This window comes from Hippichthys cyanospilos, chromosome 10 (genome assembly GCF_059441005.1).
Source record: "Hippichthys cyanospilos isolate Australia breed blue-spotted pipefish chromosome 10, RoL_Hcya_1.0, whole genome shotgun sequence".
Taxonomy (NCBI): domain Eukaryota; kingdom Metazoa; phylum Chordata; class Actinopteri; order Syngnathiformes; family Syngnathidae; genus Hippichthys; species Hippichthys cyanospilos.
Window position 1 is genome coordinate 5761119 of NC_142378.1, and position 19053 is coordinate 5780171.

General features: G+C 46.7%; 3 protein-coding genes across 3 annotated transcripts; 1 reads left to right on the top strand and 2 right to left on the bottom strand.

The window, feature by feature from the left end:
• Positions 1 to 895: 895 nt before the first annotated feature.
• On the bottom strand, positions 896 to 2743 carry c10h8orf82 (chromosome 10 C8orf82 homolog). Its single transcript, XM_088425093.1, has 3 exons — positions 2227 to 2743; positions 2077 to 2125; positions 896 to 1508 (listed from the first exon to the last, which is right to left on the bottom strand). The coding sequence occupies exons 1-3, from the start codon at positions 2389 to 2391 to the stop codon at positions 1051 to 1053; spliced, it is 672 nt and encodes a 223-aa protein (XP_088281219.1). The 5' UTR covers positions 2392 to 2743; the 3' UTR covers positions 896 to 1050.
• A 40-nt stretch (positions 2744 to 2783) lies between these two features.
• Positions 2784 to 5746, top strand: LOC148416741 (MARVEL domain-containing protein 3). Its single transcript, XM_088425092.1, has 4 exons — positions 2784 to 2987; positions 3483 to 3576; positions 3653 to 3735; positions 4288 to 5746. Exons 2-4 carry the CDS (start codon positions 3485 to 3487, stop codon positions 4935 to 4937), a joined length of 825 nt encoding a protein of 274 aa, XP_088281218.1. The 5' UTR covers positions 2784 to 2987; positions 3483 to 3484; the 3' UTR covers positions 4938 to 5746.
• A 13-nt stretch (positions 5747 to 5759) lies between these two features.
• Positions 5760 to 18031, bottom strand: LOC148416742 (PH domain leucine-rich repeat-containing protein phosphatase 1-like). The gene is made up of 17 exons (XM_088425088.1): positions 16305 to 18031; positions 15027 to 15223; positions 13900 to 14025; positions 13647 to 13795; positions 12691 to 12837; positions 12282 to 12509; positions 11987 to 12189; positions 11353 to 11413; positions 11151 to 11246; positions 10866 to 11021; positions 10579 to 10779; positions 10037 to 10199; positions 9835 to 9965; positions 9266 to 9382; positions 8998 to 9192; positions 8685 to 8922; positions 5760 to 7975 (listed from the first exon to the last, which is right to left on the bottom strand). Exons 1-17 carry the CDS (start codon positions 17755 to 17757, stop codon positions 6983 to 6985), a joined length of 4854 nt encoding a protein of 1617 aa, XP_088281214.1. The 5' UTR covers positions 17758 to 18031; the 3' UTR covers positions 5760 to 6982.
• Between the last annotated feature and the right edge of the window lie 1022 nt (positions 18032 to 19053).

The following is a 19053-nucleotide window of genomic DNA, read 5'->3' on the forward strand; positions in this document are numbered from 1 at the left end:
CATGAAGGAACAAAGCAGCTGCTAAAAATGAGCTGAATGTCCATTTGATTTTTTTTGCGTGCGTAACAAAGATATACTTAAAATGTCTTAAAATTTTGCTGATTCTTCTGGATATTTAAGTTTTTTTTCTAATGTGTACCTCATCTAATGTCTGTAATCTTTATACCTTGTGGAAATAGATTTGATTCTGAATTTTGCTGGTATGATGTGTCTTTTTTTTCCTCAGCCAACTTGGAAAATGCATTTTATTATATTGATATTTTTAAATACATGAAAAGATGTCAAATGGGACTTGAAGCTGGTCGTTTTTTTTTGTGAGGGGAAAAAAAAAGTGCCTTACTTTAAATACACATGCCTTAATCATGGTAGTTTTTTACAAAAAAAAAAAAAACACCTTACTATACAAACATGGTGGGTATTTTTTGTTTTGTTTTTGTGAAAAACAATACATTAATAAGCATTTTCATTTATTCCAGAAAAAAAGGTATTGCTATAAATGCTAGTTTTTGTTAAAAAAAAATCTTATTACGAGGAAAAAAAAACAACTTACTGTGTATATACACAGGCCCTTTAAGAAAACAAAAATCTTAGTATACATGGTGGTTTTTGCAAGAAAAAAAAAGGCTTTCTCTACACAATCGATTTTGTGCAAAAAAAGGAAGCCTTACAATTCACAGTTACTAAAAATGGTCATATTTTGTTGAAAAAAATCGGCAAAGATTTGTTTATTTTTATTTAAAATGGTCATTTTTTTCTAATTAAAACAATGTGTACTATACATAGTAATTTCTGTAAAAAAAAAAAGCTTTACCATATATAATTGGTCGCTTTTGTGTTAAAACCAAACTTGACATTTGCCGTGTTTTGTTGTGTCTTAAAAAATAAGTGAGCAGCATTGGGGAAACATTTCACGTTTAATTTGCCCGTCAGTGTTGCAGCCTCGAACGGCGCTCGTTAACTTATCATCGAAAAAGCAACAATTCTTCTTCTGGGGTTTTATTAGTGTCTTGACATGGCGTTCAGGCGCCATGGCTTTTTTGGGGGCGGGCCTTATCCCCCCGGATCTCCTGCGGGGGCATCCTGCGGGCCAAATTTGTCCGCCAGTTCATTGCTCAGTTGGTAGCTGCGTTCCCGCCACAGGAAGCGAGCGGGCGGTCCCGACGGCGAATCGTAGCCGAAGAAGGGACTGAGCTCCATGGCCAGGGCCGACCTGAGCAGCCCCACGCCGCCCGCCGCCTCTGGGCACGGGTGGTAGAGGCGCCCGCTGGCCGGGTGCGCGTAGAGCGCGGCGGGCCGAAATGGGACGCTCAGACGCTCGCCGCCGCCGCAGTAGGACAGCAGGTCGGCGTCTGGTCCCGGGAGCAGCTGGGTGAAGACCACGGGCCGGTCGTCGCAGCGCACGAAATTCCTCTCCCGCCCGCACGGCGACAGGAAGGGGAAGCGGTCCTGGTAGCGCCCGCTTCGGTTCAAACGCAGACGGCTGAAGAAGAACACCAGGAAGTCGCGGTCTGCGACACGCAAATGATTGCGCGCTCTCGTTCATTGCTCAAGGAAAGCTCATGCTAGCCAATCACATTGACTAAAAGAATGGTTTTAGTAAATGGGGTGCCCAAACTGCAGCCCGAGTGCCATTTCGAAAGTTCATTCATTTTGAAAGTTCATTCTTTAAACCCAAAGTTTTATCGAGACTGCACTGCAGGGAAATAATTTTAAAAAATGTGTCACAAAGTTTTATTTGCTCATGAGAGTGTGACGTTTGACTCCTATGCTGTTGATTTACATATAAACACATTTCGATGGAAATGTATTGTACTGTATTTCCTATTTTTTTTTTACCTAGAGTGCCATCTAGAGGAGTAAAAAAATTCCACAAGTGCTTTATGAAGGTTTGTTATTTCATCGCTAGTAATAACTTACCAAAGTAATCTATTACTTTACTTCCTAAGTAATTAAAAGGTTACTTACAGTATGTACCTACTTTAGGCAACGTCATTTTGTTTGACCGTAGTCAAGCCTGAGAACTATTAAATTAAATGACAATAATTATGATAAGTAAAAAAAAAAAAACATCTCTACCTTTGAAGCAGGTGACAAAATTCTTCACTTTGGTGTCATCCAAGAATAACTGCAAACAAGAGCGCAAGTTGTTGAAGGAGCATTCCTCTTATTGGCAAAAACAAACAAACAAAAAAAAACACAACAAAACAAAACTAAAAAAAACCCTACCTGTCCTTGGTGGTCGACGTAGTAGAAATATTCCCGGATTCGCGGTTCCGGGCTCTGACCCTGCACGTAGGCGGTCGTGAGGCTCCTGCAGCCCGCAGCCGTGCAGCGTCCGGCCGCCGCCGCAAGCTGCCGGGCAAGCTCGGTAGAACCACCAAGAAACATCATGAGCTCCAGCCCGAAATGGACTTTTAATGGAACGTAAACGCGATAGGAGCGAACCGGAGCTGACACTTGGTGTGACACCGGCAAAACAAAGCCAAACAACCTCAAAACAACTACACAACTTTGCCCTCGTGAACCCGGAAGTGTTTACATAAAGTACTCGTTTTTGTTGATTACCCCCACCAAGTGCACAGTCAGTATACTTCTATTTTACAGCTGTTTATACAACGTACCCCTTCTATTATTTATTATTTCAGTTATGGATCAAATTACACTAATATCAGTTGATCAGCACACAAACTGAGAAAAAACAACAACCTCACAATAATAATCAATGTTGCCCCATGACTCACGACTTAACCCGGAAATGTTTGTGTCTCTTATCAGACAGACATATAACGGCGAGTCGCCTAACAAACTTACTTTGCGTCGTTGCCGTCGCCATATTGGATGTGTAAAACCGACGCGTTCTCGACCCACCCCCGCTTCAAAGGCAGGGTGGGGCACCGTCACCTTGCCACCTTACCTTACCTGGATCGCCGCATACGAGACATAATGGCGATTTAGTTGGACTTCACTGCGTGGACATCGACTTCAAAGTAAGTTTATTGATTCAGACATCGACTAAAATCAAACAATACAAAACACGAAACCATCTATTTGCGCAAAACGCATTTGGGTTTACTGTCGTCGATGTTTGTTTCGTAGTCGCGTAAGTTTCTGAGTGTCGTTATTTTCGCTCTTGGACTTTGCTTTCCAACTTTTGGCAAAGTGTCCAGTACTTGGCAAGTTCACGCAAGCTGTGATGGCCCATTCCAAAGTTTATGGTTGTTTTTCCAGACAATCAACTAATGTGTGGCTGAGTTTACAGGGGCGGCGTTAGATGGAGGGGGGGGGGCTCAACTATTCAATGCCGTAATTTGAAATTACGCTTTCTTACCCCGCCCCCGCCCCCCCCCCCATCACACAAATCTGCGACGAATGTTCTTTTTGTATGTGTGTTGCAAGTAACTTTTTCACCTGCTCAACAGAACAATGAAGCTATGTTTATATTCATTTTCTGGGGGTGTTTTGGGGTCTGTCTCACGTGCTAGCAATGAGTCACGCACCCCGTTCGAACCGGGGCCACAGGGAGAGAAACGGGGACCCCCGACAGCCCCGCGATGCCGACCGCTCCTCAGCTGACCGGTAAACGTCGATTTTGATGCAGCGTTTCAATCCAAATGACTCGAATGAACAGATGACAATTGGATTCGTTTTCCAGGTACTACGACCGGGATCCGGATCGGCGGCCCAAACACGTGGAACGTAACGACTCCAAATGCACGCACATGTGCTCCAGGAGAGGTGAGACATACTGCGCAAACAATGTCCAAACTTTCTTCATGCCGCGTATGGAGCGCATACTTGACACCGTCCAACTGGTTTTCCGGTCTTCAGCACCTCTTTGTCACTATGGAGGCGGTGCAAAGCTGCTATCTGAGACGCGGATTGGACTAGCGGTGTCCAAACTGCAGCCTAGGGGCCAGTTTCGGACCGCGCGTCATTTTTCAGCTGCCTCAAGGCATATATTAAAAATATGAACATTATTGGTGTTGTAAGAAAGTATTAAATCATGGATTTCATGCGTGTTTCAGACAGGTTTGTATAAGTATGTAAACACGCGCCGGGTCATATCGACCCAGAGACATTTTTTCAATTCCTGAGAAGTTAACAACGCACAGATGATAATAAAATATGAAATTATGGATTTGATGCTTATCTGTAAGTAAACACGCTTGGGGTCAAAATGACCCGGTGACTCTATCGCTATGGCTCGCAAACACGAGGTTTCGGATAGTAGTTTCAGTTAGTCGCAGCCAGAATTCACGCGGACTGACCCGAGTTCGGTACGCGCAGGCGTGGTCCTGATCTGCTCGGTGCTGACCAACGGCCTGGTGCTGATCTGCGTGGTGGCGGCCCAGATGGTGACGTCGGGGCTGTCGTCCATGGGCGGCCTGGGCGGCTTGGACATCAACTCCAACTTCAACCTGCAAGGCCCGGAGCTGCAGAAGGTGCGCGAGCTGGACATGCAGTACAGCCAGATGAGGGCGCCGGGCGTCTACGGCGGCATCGCCTTCAGCCTGAGCATGGGCGTGGGCTCGCTGCTCTTTGTGGTGGCCGGCAACAAGCCGCCCCACCGCCTGTCCCGGAAGCTCCTCTACGGGGCGCTGATCTTCCAGGCGCTGGGCGCCGCCGCCTACGTGGTGGCCGTGGCGCTCTACCTGCACTTCGTGATGGGCGTCAACGCCACCGAGGTGTGCCGGCAGCGCGAGCGCCTGTACGCCCGCAACGGCTACACCTGGATGAACTGCGACGTGGGCGGGGCCGACGCCGCCGTGGCTCTCTTCGGACTCATCACGGCCATCCTGTACGCCGCCGGCGCCGTTCTGACCGTGCGAACCGTCCGCTGGGTCAAGAGCTACTGGCGGGAGCGACGGCGGCGCCGGCCCGACGGGGAGCGTCTTCCGCGAGGGGACCCGCTCTGGCCTGAAACCACATCCGTGTGACTGAAAACGTTTTTTTCCCAAAGACGAATTTTCACTTTTTTTTTTTTTTTAACTAGTGATGGATGAACCAACGAAGCTTCATGGAGCACTTGTGATATTTTTGACTGTGGGGTCCACCACATAGAAAATAAAGTAAAACCCCAGAATATTATCCCCATCATGCTGCAAAAAACAATTAAAAAAAAAAAAACCCTTGCGTGTGTGTGTGTGTGTGACATCGTGGTGGAGACATAATACATTTGCAAGTCCCTAACCTTTAACATCACAACAGAACCCCGACCAAAATCCGATTGGAAACAAAAACAAGTCTTGACCCTCAAACAGGCCTGAACTTGCGCCAAAATGATCCCCACAAGAACAGTAAAAGCCGACATTTTGGTTCTCACCATGTGGCAAAAACCAAGGGCGCACACACACACACACACACACACACACACACTTTGATAGAGAGGCCACATTGTCCAGTGACAAGCCGGGCCATCCAAACAATGGCGCCAAATGAAGTCATCGCACACATGGTGATTGTTAAGGCAATGTCGTTATTGTTGCCCAACAATGCAACAATTGAAATGTGAACGCAACCTCGCGTTGAACGTTTTGCAACATTTGCCCGCCGAACATTTACGTCATTTATTGCGGTGCAATGTCCACCCTCTGTCATCTGCAGCCCAAATTTATTGGACTGGACTTTGTGAGTATTCCTCTTTGATCATTTCCATGCTAATGTTAGCATTAAGGTAAGCAGTCCTGAAATTGTATGTAGTTGCACATATGGGCCACCAGGTGATGCAGTAGCAGTCAAAGTCTATTCAGTCAACGGTGCTATATGAAAACTTAGATTTATTTATCAAAAGTAACGTTTTTGTGCTGTTGAAATAGGTAACAGTTGAGAGAACATTCAATGTGCTGGTTAGAAGAAGACATTCCTCTCATTGCACACTCACGCAAAGCTCGCAACGCAAACAGCCTGCTGGAAGAGCTTTTTTTTGTTTGTTTTTTTTCTTCTCTCAGAGAACATTAGCATGCATTGGTGACTAGGTCACCTGAACGTATTAAACTCCTAGGAGTTAGTTAACATTTTACTAACTCTGAGGACGATCAACCAGAAGCCAAAGTTTGAGCATCGGCAAAAGAATGCTCCGGTCTTAACGTACCGTTAAAACAAACAAACAAAAAAACAGATGAAAGGGGAAGTCAGCAATTTTCTTGACAATAACATGTTCCATGGGCCCTGAACACAGCATTCAGCTGAAGTCATTCAGTGGCAGCCTAGTTTAAAAGGAAGGATAAATCTCTGGGTGGTGACCATTTTGCTTCTTGCAGCTGAGAAAAAAATGACATCACATGAGCAAACCTAGAAAGCTGGTGAGCTCTAATTGGTCTTTGCCTTAGCAGCTGTGATGTCATTTTCAGCTGACGGCAAGTGGCAAAACGGACACCCCCTGAGATCGGTTTGAAAAAAAAACAATGCAGCTTATAATTGCTTAATTATTTTTTACTATTTATTTTTTCCCCAATTTTTTTCGAGCGTCAGGGTACGAATTAAGCAGCGGCCATTTTGCCTCTTGCTGGCGACTGAAAATGACATCACCGTTACTCAGGGTTCAGGAAAACACCAATCAAGGATCAGCATGTGAATGTCACATGACTAAACTCAGAGAAGAGATGCACTGTGATTGGTTGTTAACCGTCAAGTGATGCCATTGATGTCAACACAATATTAACGCGTAGAGAGCATATTATGGTCCAGAAAATCGTTTGCTTGACTTCCACTTGAACTCCAAATTTGACTAGCAAAGCATTTCAAATGCTTTTTGAACTTTATGATGCTGTTGAATGAATACAAGCGTTACAAAAAATTGCATTGCCAAAATTGCATTGCGTTTTGTTGGGCGCAAAGTTTAACGGTAGAAAAGAGAACCTTTTTTTTTTTTTTATGCGGTCTCCAAAAGAACTTGACTCCTTTTAGGAAACAGTGCAAACGAAGGTAGCAAACCTACTTGCGGACTCGGAGACCAAAACGTGGAAGGATGGGACCCGGGGACTCAGATCGGGGCCACGAAGGAGTCGACGGGTTTGGGGTAGGTGGGCGGCGCCGCTTGGCGGTTTTGAGCGTCCATCCGCTGCTGTTGGATGATCTGCCGCACTTCGTCCTCCAGCTCGGGCGGAACGATCAGCTGGTCGTCCGGGTCGGGCTGAGCCGGAGCGTTGAAGTAGCCGCCCTGCTTCTTGATCGGGGCGTCCCCCGCCTCCTCGATCAGGTCCTGGTTCTTGCCCTGGCGCGCCACAGAACCGTTGGCTCGGGCCCTCCGGCCCGGGGTGCCGGGGGGGGACGGCGCGACGGGCGGAGGGTTCCGATCGGGAGCGGGGCGCCGAGAGGCGGCGGCGCCCCGTCCGCGTAAGCTGTGGACGTCGGCCTCCACCTCCAGGCGGCTGCCGTTGGAGAAGACCCCCGGGATGGGCTCTTCGTCCTCGCTGTCCAGCCCGTTGTCGGACAGCGCGCCGGAGAACTGCCTCTGGAAGCCGGCGGGCCGCCGCCCGGCGCCGCGGCCCGTCTGCGCTTCCGCTTGAGGTTCCTCGGACGAGACGGTGGAGCCCACCTCGCTGCTCATCTCCGAGGCGCTCAGCTCGCCGCTCGGCTCGCTGGCGGTCCCCGAAGAGGCCGGGGGCGGCGGCGCGTCGCCGGCGGCCAAGTAGGGGTGCGGGCTGCGGGGCGGCGCCGACTCGCAGAAGCAGCAGCAGTCTTGGGTGACGCTGAGCCGGACCACCACGGCGCTGAGGCTGTCGGAGCAGCCGTAGCTCCGAGCCAGCGCGGCCAGCTTCTTGGCGGCGGCCAGGGCGTCGGGTACGTTCCGGATCGTTTCCGCCGCCTCGTCGGGGGACAACGCGTCCCACAGGCCCGGGCTGCCCAGGAGGAAGAACTCATCCTGCGGGGTGAGCGTCACCGCCGTGACGTGCGGCCGGGGCGTCACGGCCGGGCACAGGAAGGAATAGCCCATCGTTCTGGTGGACTCCGTTACGCCGCCGACTTTATTGTCCTGCGCAAAGAAGCGAGGCCCGAGTCGAAAGTGCGTCTTTGGCAACGCGTATAAAACAGTCGAGCAACTGTCTTGAGTTTATTTTCACGTTTTTGCTTTGTTTTTTTCTGTTAATGCCTTCACTACTAATGACAGCTCTAGACGTTCATTTTGACTACGCTGGCAGTTAAAAAGCTCACTCACCTATATAAGGAGAAAAAAAAAACGACTAGTGAGCTAAAGAGCTAGTGAGTAAGTCAAATGGCTGTACCAGATGGATTACTTACTTAATGGATTACTCGCGGTCAATTATCGTCTAACTGATGTACTACACACAAAAAAGTGCTATTTCCATTGCTTTATTTGAAAAGGTTATTTTAAAATAATCAGAATAAAAAGGGCCAATGCCAATATTTGTCGAAATGCCAACTATTGGTTCCAAAAATTGCTAGAAAACACTCGTACTTGTCTTTCATTTAAACACCCCCACAGTTCAAATCATAGTAGATTGGCCACATAAGAAATGCTGAGGGCCACTAAGAAATAAAGGTGGGCTGTAAATTGGCCCCCAGTCCATTGGTTGGACACCACTGCTTTATTTACAGGTAGTTTCCATAGCTCATATAGCTATGTAGCCTTGACAATGCATAGAAGATAATATGGGGATCCGATAGCGCACAGCTTTTAGCGTGGCGCCGAGCGGAAACATGAGCGCGCGGGCCAGCGTTACCTCTGCGATGATGGCGTCGTGCCGTCGGACCCTCTGGAACTCGGCTTCCTCTCGGACGGTGTGGACGGCGGAGAGTCGCACGGCTTTTCCGTCCCGGCACAAAACGGCTTGACATCTGCCAACGTTGGCGGCCGTCAAGGTGAAGCAGCCGCCGTGTTCGCCGGGAGGCACGGGCTCATGCCGGATGTGACATAAAGCCGCCGAGCCGCCCATCTTTTGCCCTGCGGTGCCCAGTTTCCTGTGGAACATGGACACAGAAACCGTAGGAAGCCCGCTGCTTTCTCGTTGCCCTGCATCGCAGCCGCTCATCTACCTTTGCATGGTGAGGAAAGTGTTTGTCATGTAGTCTCCCTGGCTGGGACCCCTTTGGAGCTCCTCTGCTAACACATCTCCCATGGTGCACTGCAGCAGGTAAGGCACCTCAACATTTCTGTCGCCGTCAAAAACCCCGTAGAGTGCCTCGCGGACTCCGCAGAAGGTGTCCAGCGCAAGTGCCGCAACGCACAACCTGACCGCGAGGTGGCGGAAAGTTCAAAACCAACAATAAATATACAGTATTCAAAAGAAAGAACGTGACCGACTTGTTTTTGACTCCGGAGGCTTCTGTGTATCCGTGGCTCCAGATCGCAGGAGCTCCGTGGCACTCGCTGGCGCTGGGCGCAGACGGGGAGGGATCCACTCTTAAACATCGGATATTACTGCAGAGACACGATCACACACGTTTTCATGACTATACAACGATAAGCAGTGGTTCTCAAATGAGGGTACATAAAGGTACTTTCATGTGTGTGAGATTTGACCAGTGGTTCTGCAAGTGTGAGCAAATCACATTTACAGTATGCTTTTTCATATCATGATAAGAACTGTACAGTTTACTTTTCAAATTAAGAGCAAATGAATGGGAAGATCAAGCAACTTCTTGCTAAATGTGCATTGTCATTGGTGTCACAATTACATGGCAAACAAGCCAGAAATAAGAGATGATGTTACACAAACGCACATAAAATACGCCCTAAGATACCACTAGAAATGTAGTTCTTGAGTTCAATAAATTAGACGGGGATGACATAGCGTTCTAATTGAAGTCTTTTTTTAGGTTAGAGGGCATGAGACTGAAAAAAAAATAATTTATTATCGGTAAGGTCCCTACTTGAGCAGCTCCAAGCTCTTGTGGTCCAGGTTGAGACGGGGATTTCCTTTGAGGTCCAGCTCCTGGAGTTTTGGGGGGAGCGATTTGGGAAGCGTCATCTCGGTCAGCTCGTTGCAGCTGAGGTCCACGCACTGCGGAGTGTGAGCAAAGACACGGTCGGACGCGGGGGCTCCGGAAGGAGGCGGACGTCGCGAGGACGAACCTTGATCTCCGGCAGCTGCAGGACCTCCGGGAAGGCGTCGATACAGTTGGAATGCGCGGAGAGTGTTTGCAGCCGCTGGCAGTTGAGGATGGTTGTGGGCACGCTCCTCAGTCTGTTGCCGCTCAGGTCCAGCTCCTCCAGATGCTCCAGTTGCGCCAGTTTACTACAGTACAGGGACAGGAAGCACTTCCGTCACTGGACGCCACGCTCGCTTTTTGCAATGATAGCAAGTGTTTCAACCGCGTCGGCTGATGTTTAGTCGTCTCGACTGACGGGCTCCACATGTGACGGTTGCAAAAATATTTCACGACAGCAAGAACTTTTTGCGACGAGGAGCGCCCGGCAAAACATCAATGATTTGACACGTTACAAAAAAAGACATTGAAAAATTGATGATTTGATTCAATTCCCATAGTGCGATTAGCTCCTCCAATGCAGTGTTTCTCACGGGCCTGGGTACATTTAATGGAATATCATGTGTTGATAGCTAGACCTACCATTATATATATATATATATATATATATGTTTTTTTTTTTTTTACCTGGCAGTGAAGGTCTGCAGTCGGTTGTAAGAGAGGTGAAGAACCCTGAGGCGGCCATGTCCAGCCAGGAGAGGGACGCACGTGTCTGTCAAGCAGTTGTTGGTCACATAGAGCTCCTCCAGGCTGCCGACGGCGTCCTCCATTAGGCTTGCGGCGGGGAGGCCCTCCAGCTTATTGGCCGACACGTTGAGATAGCGCAACCTGGAACAACATCCATGAAACAAATCCCTATCAGTGTAGTGGGGGAGGGAACAAACAAAGAAGAATGCAGAACATGTCGTATTCACTTGTGGGCTTTGATGAAGAGGTTGTTTGGAAGCTCATTTAGATGATTGTGTTGCAGGTCCAAGATTTGGAGCTGTGATGTCTCCAGGCTCTCGCCCAGCTGGCTGAGAGAATTCCAGCCCGCTAGCAGCTTTTTCAGGCTCCCACTGGACAGCAACCTAGACAAACAAATTCCTCATGCTCACTCTTTCTTTACTAATAATAAATAGTTTAAGCTATATAACTAGCTACAGTAGATTATTTCACTTTTAATCAAGAACAAACAGACAATTATGTGTACTTCTCACCGTATGGGCAGCTCTGTAACACAATTATGGTTGATGTCCAAAAATTCCAGGCTACTGCTTTCACACACCCAATCAGGGACATCACTTAGCTTGTTCCTTCGAGAAAACAGAAACAGTTAACAATCATCTAAAAAGAAGAATATAATTTGACATCCTGTGGACAATGTAAATAAGGAATATGTTATGGAGTGATTAGTTGTACCAGGACAAATCCAGAACCGTCAGATTCTCTGGGACAGGCTGCACGTCCACTTCTTTCAGCTCTGAAATCATAAAAACAATGTTGGTGAACAGACTGTTTGACCAACAAAAATAATAGTGTAGCTAATCGCTACAAATAAATGCGCAAAAAACTACAACCCAAAGAAGAAAATGGTGTTTGTTTTTCAGTTTTTAGTTGTTGTTTTTTTTGCAAATGCAGCAATTGCAGCTTCAAGACTTAGGCTTCAAATAGCGATGATCTTGACTTATAAGCTGCTTATCATTATGCCGATTAATTGCTGAATTGGGATTCCAAACATGCCTTAATTTCAACACCTCTATTCAAAAACATGATTTCAAATTGACATATACGGTATTAATTGTGAGTCGATTACTGGTTTGCTACATTCAGTAACACGCCCCAAAATAGTCAAAAACCTTGATCATTGTTGTACAAAGTAAAAGCATGTTTTTTGATTATTTTGATTCACGGAGAGAAAAATTGGATAAAAGTCGACTATCAAAAAGAATTAATGATGGAGCATACAATAATATCATTATGAATCATTGCAATTCTAATTGAAGCAATTCAAAAAGTGGAAAACGCTGTCAAATTGTTTGTAAATGTACTGCACCGTTGCGGGCAGCGTGCAGGCTCTTGAGCTTGTGTCCGCTGACTCTGAGCAGGGAGAGCTTGTTTCTGTCACAGTAGAGAAGCTCCAGTTCACACAGAGCTCTGACATCCATCTCGCGTAGACCGGTATCCCTGAGGTCCAGCTGCACGATGTGCTCGAGCTGCAGCGCGTCTTCCACCGCCACACGTTGAAGCCGGTTCAGCCTGTGCGATAAGCAGCGTGATAAACGGAGGTCGAATCGGGATTGATGAGCTGTTCATACAGTAGACGAAGCGTCATTCAAGCCTCCGTTCACCTGAGATCTACGTGGCGCGTGGACAAGCGCTGCAACGAGTCCACGTGCAAGACAGAGATTTGGTTTCCTGCCAGGCACAGTCTCTCCATGTCTTTGAGCTTCTCCAGGACGGGAGGGACACAAGCGAAAGAGTTGAAAGACAAGTCGAGGTAGAGCAAAGCCTCCAAGTCGGCCAGCTCCGCAGGCAGTGAAGTCAGACGGTTTGCGTCCACAAGAAGCGTCTGGAGGCTGCAAAAGATTTTTTGTTTTTTCCGATTATTTGACGCAAAATCATTTATCCTTCCTCGTTTTCTCCTGAATCTTTAGAGGAGTCATTACATGTGGTGATAAAAATAGATCATAACTGAAAAAGTATCCATTGATACAGTGAGAAATAAATCTTGACAGTATTGGCTGCTCAACTACTTACTTGCGCATCATTCCAATTTCCGCAGGAAGGGACGAAAGGTGATTTCCTGACAGGTTGAGCTCAGTCAGCGATGGGAGGTCACATAAGGCCAACGGGAACTCGGGCAGCGCATTATTTGACAAGCTGAGGGCTCTCAGTTTACAAAACCTGCAACGAGGGCAACATGGTGCCGCAGTGCTATAATCAATAATCGCTATGCAAGTGCTGCTTGTCCCACTGTTACTTGTGGACAGGTAATTCAATCATTTGACAGGACTGAATGCAGAAAAAATGCTTATAGCGGGATGATAGATACATCGAGATCATTTAAGCAAATTATAGAGATATTTCTAAAAATTCCCCATATAACCATCACAGGAATATATTTTCGGTGGGAAAAATTTACTTGGAGATGCATTAACAAAAACAGCCACCCCCCCAAAAAAAAATAAAAATAAAACACCAATTAGGGTGAAGGATTAAAAAAATACACCGCCGAAATGAGGAAATACGCCTTTCCAATGTGTTTAATATGATGCTAACAAGACTGAGATCTTTCAAAAAAAGTCATGTTGACCCTTATACCTGTTGTCAGTTTTTGAAATCATGGCTTTGAAGTTGCTCAAAGATTTGTTGACTTCAATTTATGAGTTTGTAACATTTTACACAACATTTTGTCCAATCAGGTGGACGGTCTTTGATGAGCTGACACGGAATGACCCACTCAAAAATTTCAAAGTACCTTAGCCAAGAGTCATAACCGTCAATTTCAAATTTACAAAACTGCCGGCAGTGAGGAGTAAAGCAGTCAACATAGACTGTAACATTCCCAGACATTCCGCATCCAAAAGAGAGGAACAAAGAAGAAAACAAAATATCAACTAGATGTTTGTCAGTTGGCTATGTTGCGTTTCTGAACATAAAGAACGGGAGTGGACGCTTCCTGACAGCGTCGCGCGCGCGTCGCGGACACTCACCTGGTAAGTGCCGGAATCCCTTTGTGCAAGGACATGAAGTTGTTTTTCAGATAGAGATGCGTGAGGTCCTGGCTGTGAAACAGCTGAGTAGGCAATTCCTCCAGACTGCAGCACGACAGGTCGACAGAGTTCACCCTCTGGGACGCGATCTGACTTGTCCGAGGACGGACGCAAGCAGTAGGCTCAGTCGCGATTGGCGCAAAAGCTGAAGGCGGCGTGAAAAGGAACTTTGAGAAGGTCAAACTTCGCCCACCTTTGAGGCCATTCGGTGCCAGCGAAGGTGCTCCGTGTAGGAGTCGTAGCTGACGTAGTAAGTCTGGCTCTGGGGACCGGCTGAGCTCAGTGCCAAACAGTGGCTGTGTCGCTTCACCTCCTCCACCTGCAAAACGCAACCCGCGTTGGCTCATTGCGTCGCAAAAAAACAAAACAAAAAAAGAAACAAACTGGAGGAGCAGACGTTTTGAAGGATTCGTAAACATTTGAACAGGGCTAAGCTCATTTCAAGCTTTTTAATGCCATGAAAGGAACAGGCCACTTTGATTTCCAAATTAAGAGCGAATGAATTGGAACATGAAGCGAGTTCATGCAAAATGTTGGTTTAGTGACAGCTTTACAAAACAGATGCGCATCGTGCTCAGTCACGCTATTTTATGACTAATGAGCCAGAAATGGAAGTGATACATTTTCTGGAGTCGCTAAATGAAACACACCTCATGATACCGCTACAATTGTGTTCCTAAGTTTATTAAATCAGACACGGAGGGTAAAGCACTGATTTGAACCTGGAAGAATCTAAATGTGTAAAACTTGAATGTGGCAACAAATAACTAAAGTTGGGCCTCATTGGGAATGAATGGACATTTTTGGGTTATTTTGAAAAAAAACAACATTTTGGAATGTGAAAAGTGATTACACACCTGACGGGAGTTTTAATAATGTGTTGGATGAGTTGAAATGATGGTACGAGCACTAGCAAGTCAAAAAAGTGCAAAGGAATAAAATAAACCAAAGTTGAAGGTGGAGATGAGAAAATCATGTCTGTAAAGACCTTCAGTTTTCAATAAAGGCCATGCTAAGATTGTTGTTAAACAAGAATGCATATAACATCAATTTCCCCCAGTGTATTAAGAGCCAGGCATCTTGCCAGGCTTTTCCTGCCCCGCCCGCCAGGCTAATTTTGCCCAAAGGACCACGGGCATGCGACAAATAATATCAGCTGGATGTCACTTGTCATGTTCCCCCGCTGACACGAAAGTGACCAGTTGGCAAGTTTTCTGGGGGGGAAGCGGGAATATTCAATATAAATGCAGCCGGTAAGACAGGCGCTTCATTAGCGATACGCTAAGGGCGCTAGCGGGACGGCCCGTTGGAATCGCGTACCTTGCCTCCAATAAGAGGGAGGATGTGGATCTTGCCCGTGTGGGCGTGTTTGACGGACGACACAATGAGGCAGGTTCCACTCAGAGTGACCTGACGCTTTGACCAGCGGTTCACAGGTAGCACCAGCTTGCCTTTGCGCACGTTGAAGAGGCCGGAAAGCTGCACGCGCTCCGAACCGCCCACGCTCCGTGGCTTTCCTGCAAACCCAGAAACGTTATTACTACAAACGCGCGAATAAAATACGACTTAATAAAGGGATTTCCCTATGCGTTAACCTTTGAGTAGTCCTTAAGACCAACTAGCGATATAATTAAAAAAGAAACTTAACTCATTGAGCTATTTTCAGGAGTTAAAAAAAAAAAAAAGTTCATGTACAATTAATATCTTTCATTAGTTGTCAAGTGAACATGAGATCACGCGCTGAAGACTTGAGTAATGACCAACCACGGCTCAACTCTCGGTCATGTGACATTCACAAGTTGAGCTCATTGCTTGAGTCTTCAACAATATATAGATTTATTTTGCAAATTGTGAAATTAATATAAATCTTGGACAACAGTTTTTAGAATTCTATAAAAAGTTCATGGTGCTTCTCCTGCTATCAAGTATGTTTTTTAAGACAAACAGTTCATTCATTTAAATAATTTGAATTAATATTAATTATTCAATTTAGGGATGGTCGATACAACTTTTTTTTTTTTTCAAATTAAAAAAAAAAGTTAACATTTTACTAATCCTTGTTTCAAATTTAAGCAAACACTAAAGTTGGTGAGTTTTCTGAGGGTCAGCAGAATCGCTTAAATTAAGTGAAAATTAAAACAAATAGTTCCCTGAAGTAATCGCTGATCTAAAGTGATTTATTATTGGCCATTAGATGTTTAAAAAAAGACTGATGGCAATATTCATCAAAATGCCATATCGGTGGTGATAAGAATATAATTTGGCATCCCTAAAAGAAAGTGAAGATTGACTCATTTTGTTGATTGGCTTGACAAAATAACGCTTGTGAAATAAGCTTTTTTTTGTTTAAAAAATGGCATTGTTTTTGTTGTTTCACTTGTGAGATGATGAACTTTGTTTTGACATGCGGTGTGTCCTTTAATTTGCTGAAATATGTTTTGCCAGGTAAAAACAAACACCTTTTCAAATGGCTGTTTCCTTGAAAAAAAAAAAAAAAAAAGAAGAAGAAATCTGTGTTTATTTTGATTGAAGCTCATCGAACGTGTGTAAGACATCCGGTGCAAATCCGGCAATGATTTTTTTTTTCTCAGTACTTACCAAAGTAGAAGCGAATGAGGCTTCCAATGCCTGGATTCATCCCTTCTTCCTGAATCCTCCACGGATCTTCAAAACCCAGGTCGGCCAGGTACTCATTTAAAATTTGGAGGGGCCTCTCATCGTCTCGCAGACGTCGCACGATGCCGCCGTGCAGCTGGACAAAGAGAGCAGGAGTCGGGCTCGGATTAAGCCCGCTCCCCGTATGGACCTCCGGGTCGGGTTGCGCCGACGCCTGCTTGCTCAGAGGTCGGATTTGAGAGCTGCTGCATCCTTTGGAAAGATGCTTCGCAGGTGGAGGGGAATCTTTGCACGCGCCGACTGAATCTTCAGGCGTCGGAGCATTCGGGAGGTATGCGGTCGAGGGCGGTTCTGCGGGAGACGAGGTGAACTCCAGCTCATCGGAGGAGCTCTCAAACGGGTCGGGTCCCTCCGTGGCGCTGTCGCAGTTCGGGCTCAAGGCGGAACCGGTGCCTTCGCTAAGCGAGTCCTGCTGCAATGTGCTTTTGGGTCCTCCGAGGCTGATCTCCTCACAGGTGCTCGTGTCCATATCGGATCCGGAGTAGACGCCGTAGCAATCGCCGGCGCTCAAGTTCGCATCCACGCCGACGTCGTTCAGGCAAACCTCCGACGAAGAGTTACTTGCGGTTTTCTCATCGGAAAAGAGGTTATAATCGAAACGGGACTGTTTGGGTTGGCTGTTTGACAGGGGAGCCTCATTAGGCTGGAAGTTTCCGGGGTGGGATCCATCATCGTGGATGTCGTCGGTCTGTCCATTGGCATCTCTGACGGAAGCGGGAGTTTGGCAAGTGACTCTCAAGACCCCCACGGCCTTGCTTGCTTCCAGCTTGCTGACCACCTCTGCGGCCACGGTATCCAGCGTGCACAGCACCGGCCGAGGATAAGAGGGCGCGAGCCAGTCGTGCACGTGAATGCACCCCCTTTTCAGGTCCGAGGTGACCCAACCCTTATCGGTGGCCAGCAGCTGCTTGGACTGCTTCTGCCTGAGGAAGGTTTTGCGATCCAGACTCAGGGTGCTGAGCGGAGAGGCCGAGGGGGCGAGACCGGCCGCCTCCCCGGAAGACAAGCCGGGGGAGCCGCCGCTGGTCGGCGGGCAGCCCAGCGACAGATTCCTCTTGTGCCGCTGGCGTCTCTTGCTCAGCAAAGAGTTGCTCGAAGCGCCGCCGCCGGCCGAGGGAATGCCGTAAACGTTAGCAACTTGGTTCTGGTAGATCCCATTCCTGATGGCGATCTGGAGAAGGGAGGTGGCCGCGATCCCTTTCCCGAGGAGTTTCGCCTCGGCGCCTCCCGCTTCATCCTCCCCGATGGACGGTCGCTTCCCGGGCGTAAATCCGCTCGATTTGGAGAGAACGCCGTCGTGGTTGGACTCCGGTGTCCATTGTGCTGTTTGAGAAGTTGACAGAGCGCCGCACTCGTGCTCCTTCACACGTTCCATCCCGCTTTGGGCGCAGTTAGCAACAGCAGCCTGCAGGTGGAGGCTAGCTAGCACAAGCTAGCCTCAAGTCTTTGGCGCTCGCCGGAATGTTAGCCTAGCGTGCTAATGTGCCGCGTACTTCTTCCAAATTGTTCATTCCTCAAATCATCCCATTGTTGTACGACGACGTGAGCTAACCGGCCTGCTTGAAGGTGTTGAAAAGCGGTACTAGTTTGTCGCCATGGAAGCCAGCGGGAGAAGGCGAGTCCAGTCCGAGAGGCGGATGAGTGACCGTCGGCAGGGCGGGTCTCATTGAATATGAATTATGGTGCGTTCACGGCCACAAGAACGCTCGGAAATTTAAAGCTTTGGTCACAACAACGAGATGGGACAGCAGCACCCTTTGATGGGCTCACTTACAGACCTTTAATACACTTAAAAAATAGGCTGAGTGATCATTTTTACTATTACAACGATGACAATTTTAACTAAAGCAATAATCCAACAAATCTGGCAAAAAGCTTTATTTACCCCCCCCCCCCAAAATTCACGAAATTTAAATCAGTTTCAAAGTACAATTAAAAGTCATAGATTTTTTTTCGATTGGCCACCATAAAATATTTCATAACTACTGAGACCTTGTGTATACTGTATATTCCAGAAAAGCATTTTGCCTCAAATTTCACGAAATTAATTGCTATTTTCAATTCTTCTCATTTGTATTTTCTGCTCCAAGACATCGACCAATATGAGTAGTGTATTGGTTTCCATTGCAACTATTATCATCTGGATAAAATGCCACAAACTATATATTTTAATGACAGTCCATCTGGCTCCTTCTCCTTCGTTTGGAACCGTCAAGCAATTCCATTCTTTTAAGCAATTAATATTTTCAACAAGTGTTTTCTACTAAGCTTGAAACTGATACAATTTACTCAAATAAAAATATATTTTCTTTTTTTTGTAATTAGCTGTTGAGTAACTTTTTAAAATAAAACCAGGAAAACGTCTCCTTTTGTCTGTTTTTGTGCCAGTGACTCTCCTCTCATGTTGGTGTCAAAATAAGCTATTGTTTACGTTTTTTTTAACACTTTTCCCAGATGTGTCCAATGACATTTCAAATGCGGTGTGCACTCTAGGAGAATATCAATTTTTCAAAGGTCTGCTGTTATGATCCCAGTGGAGGCGTCTGTTACCTGCAGGTTGCAACCATAGCCGGCATTCCGCCACTTGTTTCAATCAACCACGTGATCACAATGCGTTAACGATTAACCAACGCGTGGCTCTACGCTTGCTTCACGGCTATCGCTAATGTAG

What these genes read in the sequence shown, in the direction of transcription:
- c10h8orf82 (XM_088425093.1), bottom strand. Translation starts at nt 2,391, where the DNA reads ATGATGTTTCTTGGTGGTTCTACCGAGCTTGCCCGGCAGCTTGCGGCG. An exon ending in ACGTCGACCACCAAGGACAG is followed by an intron (nt 2,126 to 2,226) that starts GTAGGGTTTTTT and finishes TCTTGTTTGCAG; the next exon opens with TTATTCTTGGATGACACCAA. An exon ending in TTTTGTCACCTGCTTCAAAG is followed by an intron (nt 1,509 to 2,076) that starts GTAGAGATGTTT and finishes TGCGTGTCGCAG; the next exon opens with ACCGCGACTTCCTGGTGTTC.
- LOC148416741 (XM_088425092.1), top strand. Translation starts at nt 3,485, where the DNA reads ATGAGTCACGCACCCCGTTCGAACCGGGGCCACAGGGAGAGAAACGGG. An exon ending in GACCGCTCCTCAGCTGACCG is followed by an intron (nt 3,577 to 3,652) that starts GTAAACGTCGAT and finishes TTCGTTTTCCAG; the next exon opens with GTACTACGACCGGGATCCGG. An exon ending in GCACATGTGCTCCAGGAGAG is followed by an intron (nt 3,736 to 4,287) that starts GTGAGACATACT and finishes CGGTACGCGCAG; the next exon opens with GCGTGGTCCTGATCTGCTCG.
- LOC148416742 (XM_088425088.1), bottom strand. Translation starts at nt 17,757, where the DNA reads ATGGAACGTGTGAAGGAGCACGAGTGCGGCGCTCTGTCAACTTCTCAA. An exon ending in GCCTCCGGAGTCAAAAACAA is followed by an intron (nt 9,193 to 9,265) that starts GTCGGTCACGTT and finishes CCTCGCGGTCAG; the next exon opens with GTTGTGCGTTGCGGCACTTG. An exon ending in ACGACGCCATCATCGCAGAG is followed by an intron (nt 7,976 to 8,684) that starts GTAACGCTGGCC and finishes TTCTTTGCGCAG; the next exon opens with GACAATAAAGTCGGCGGCGT.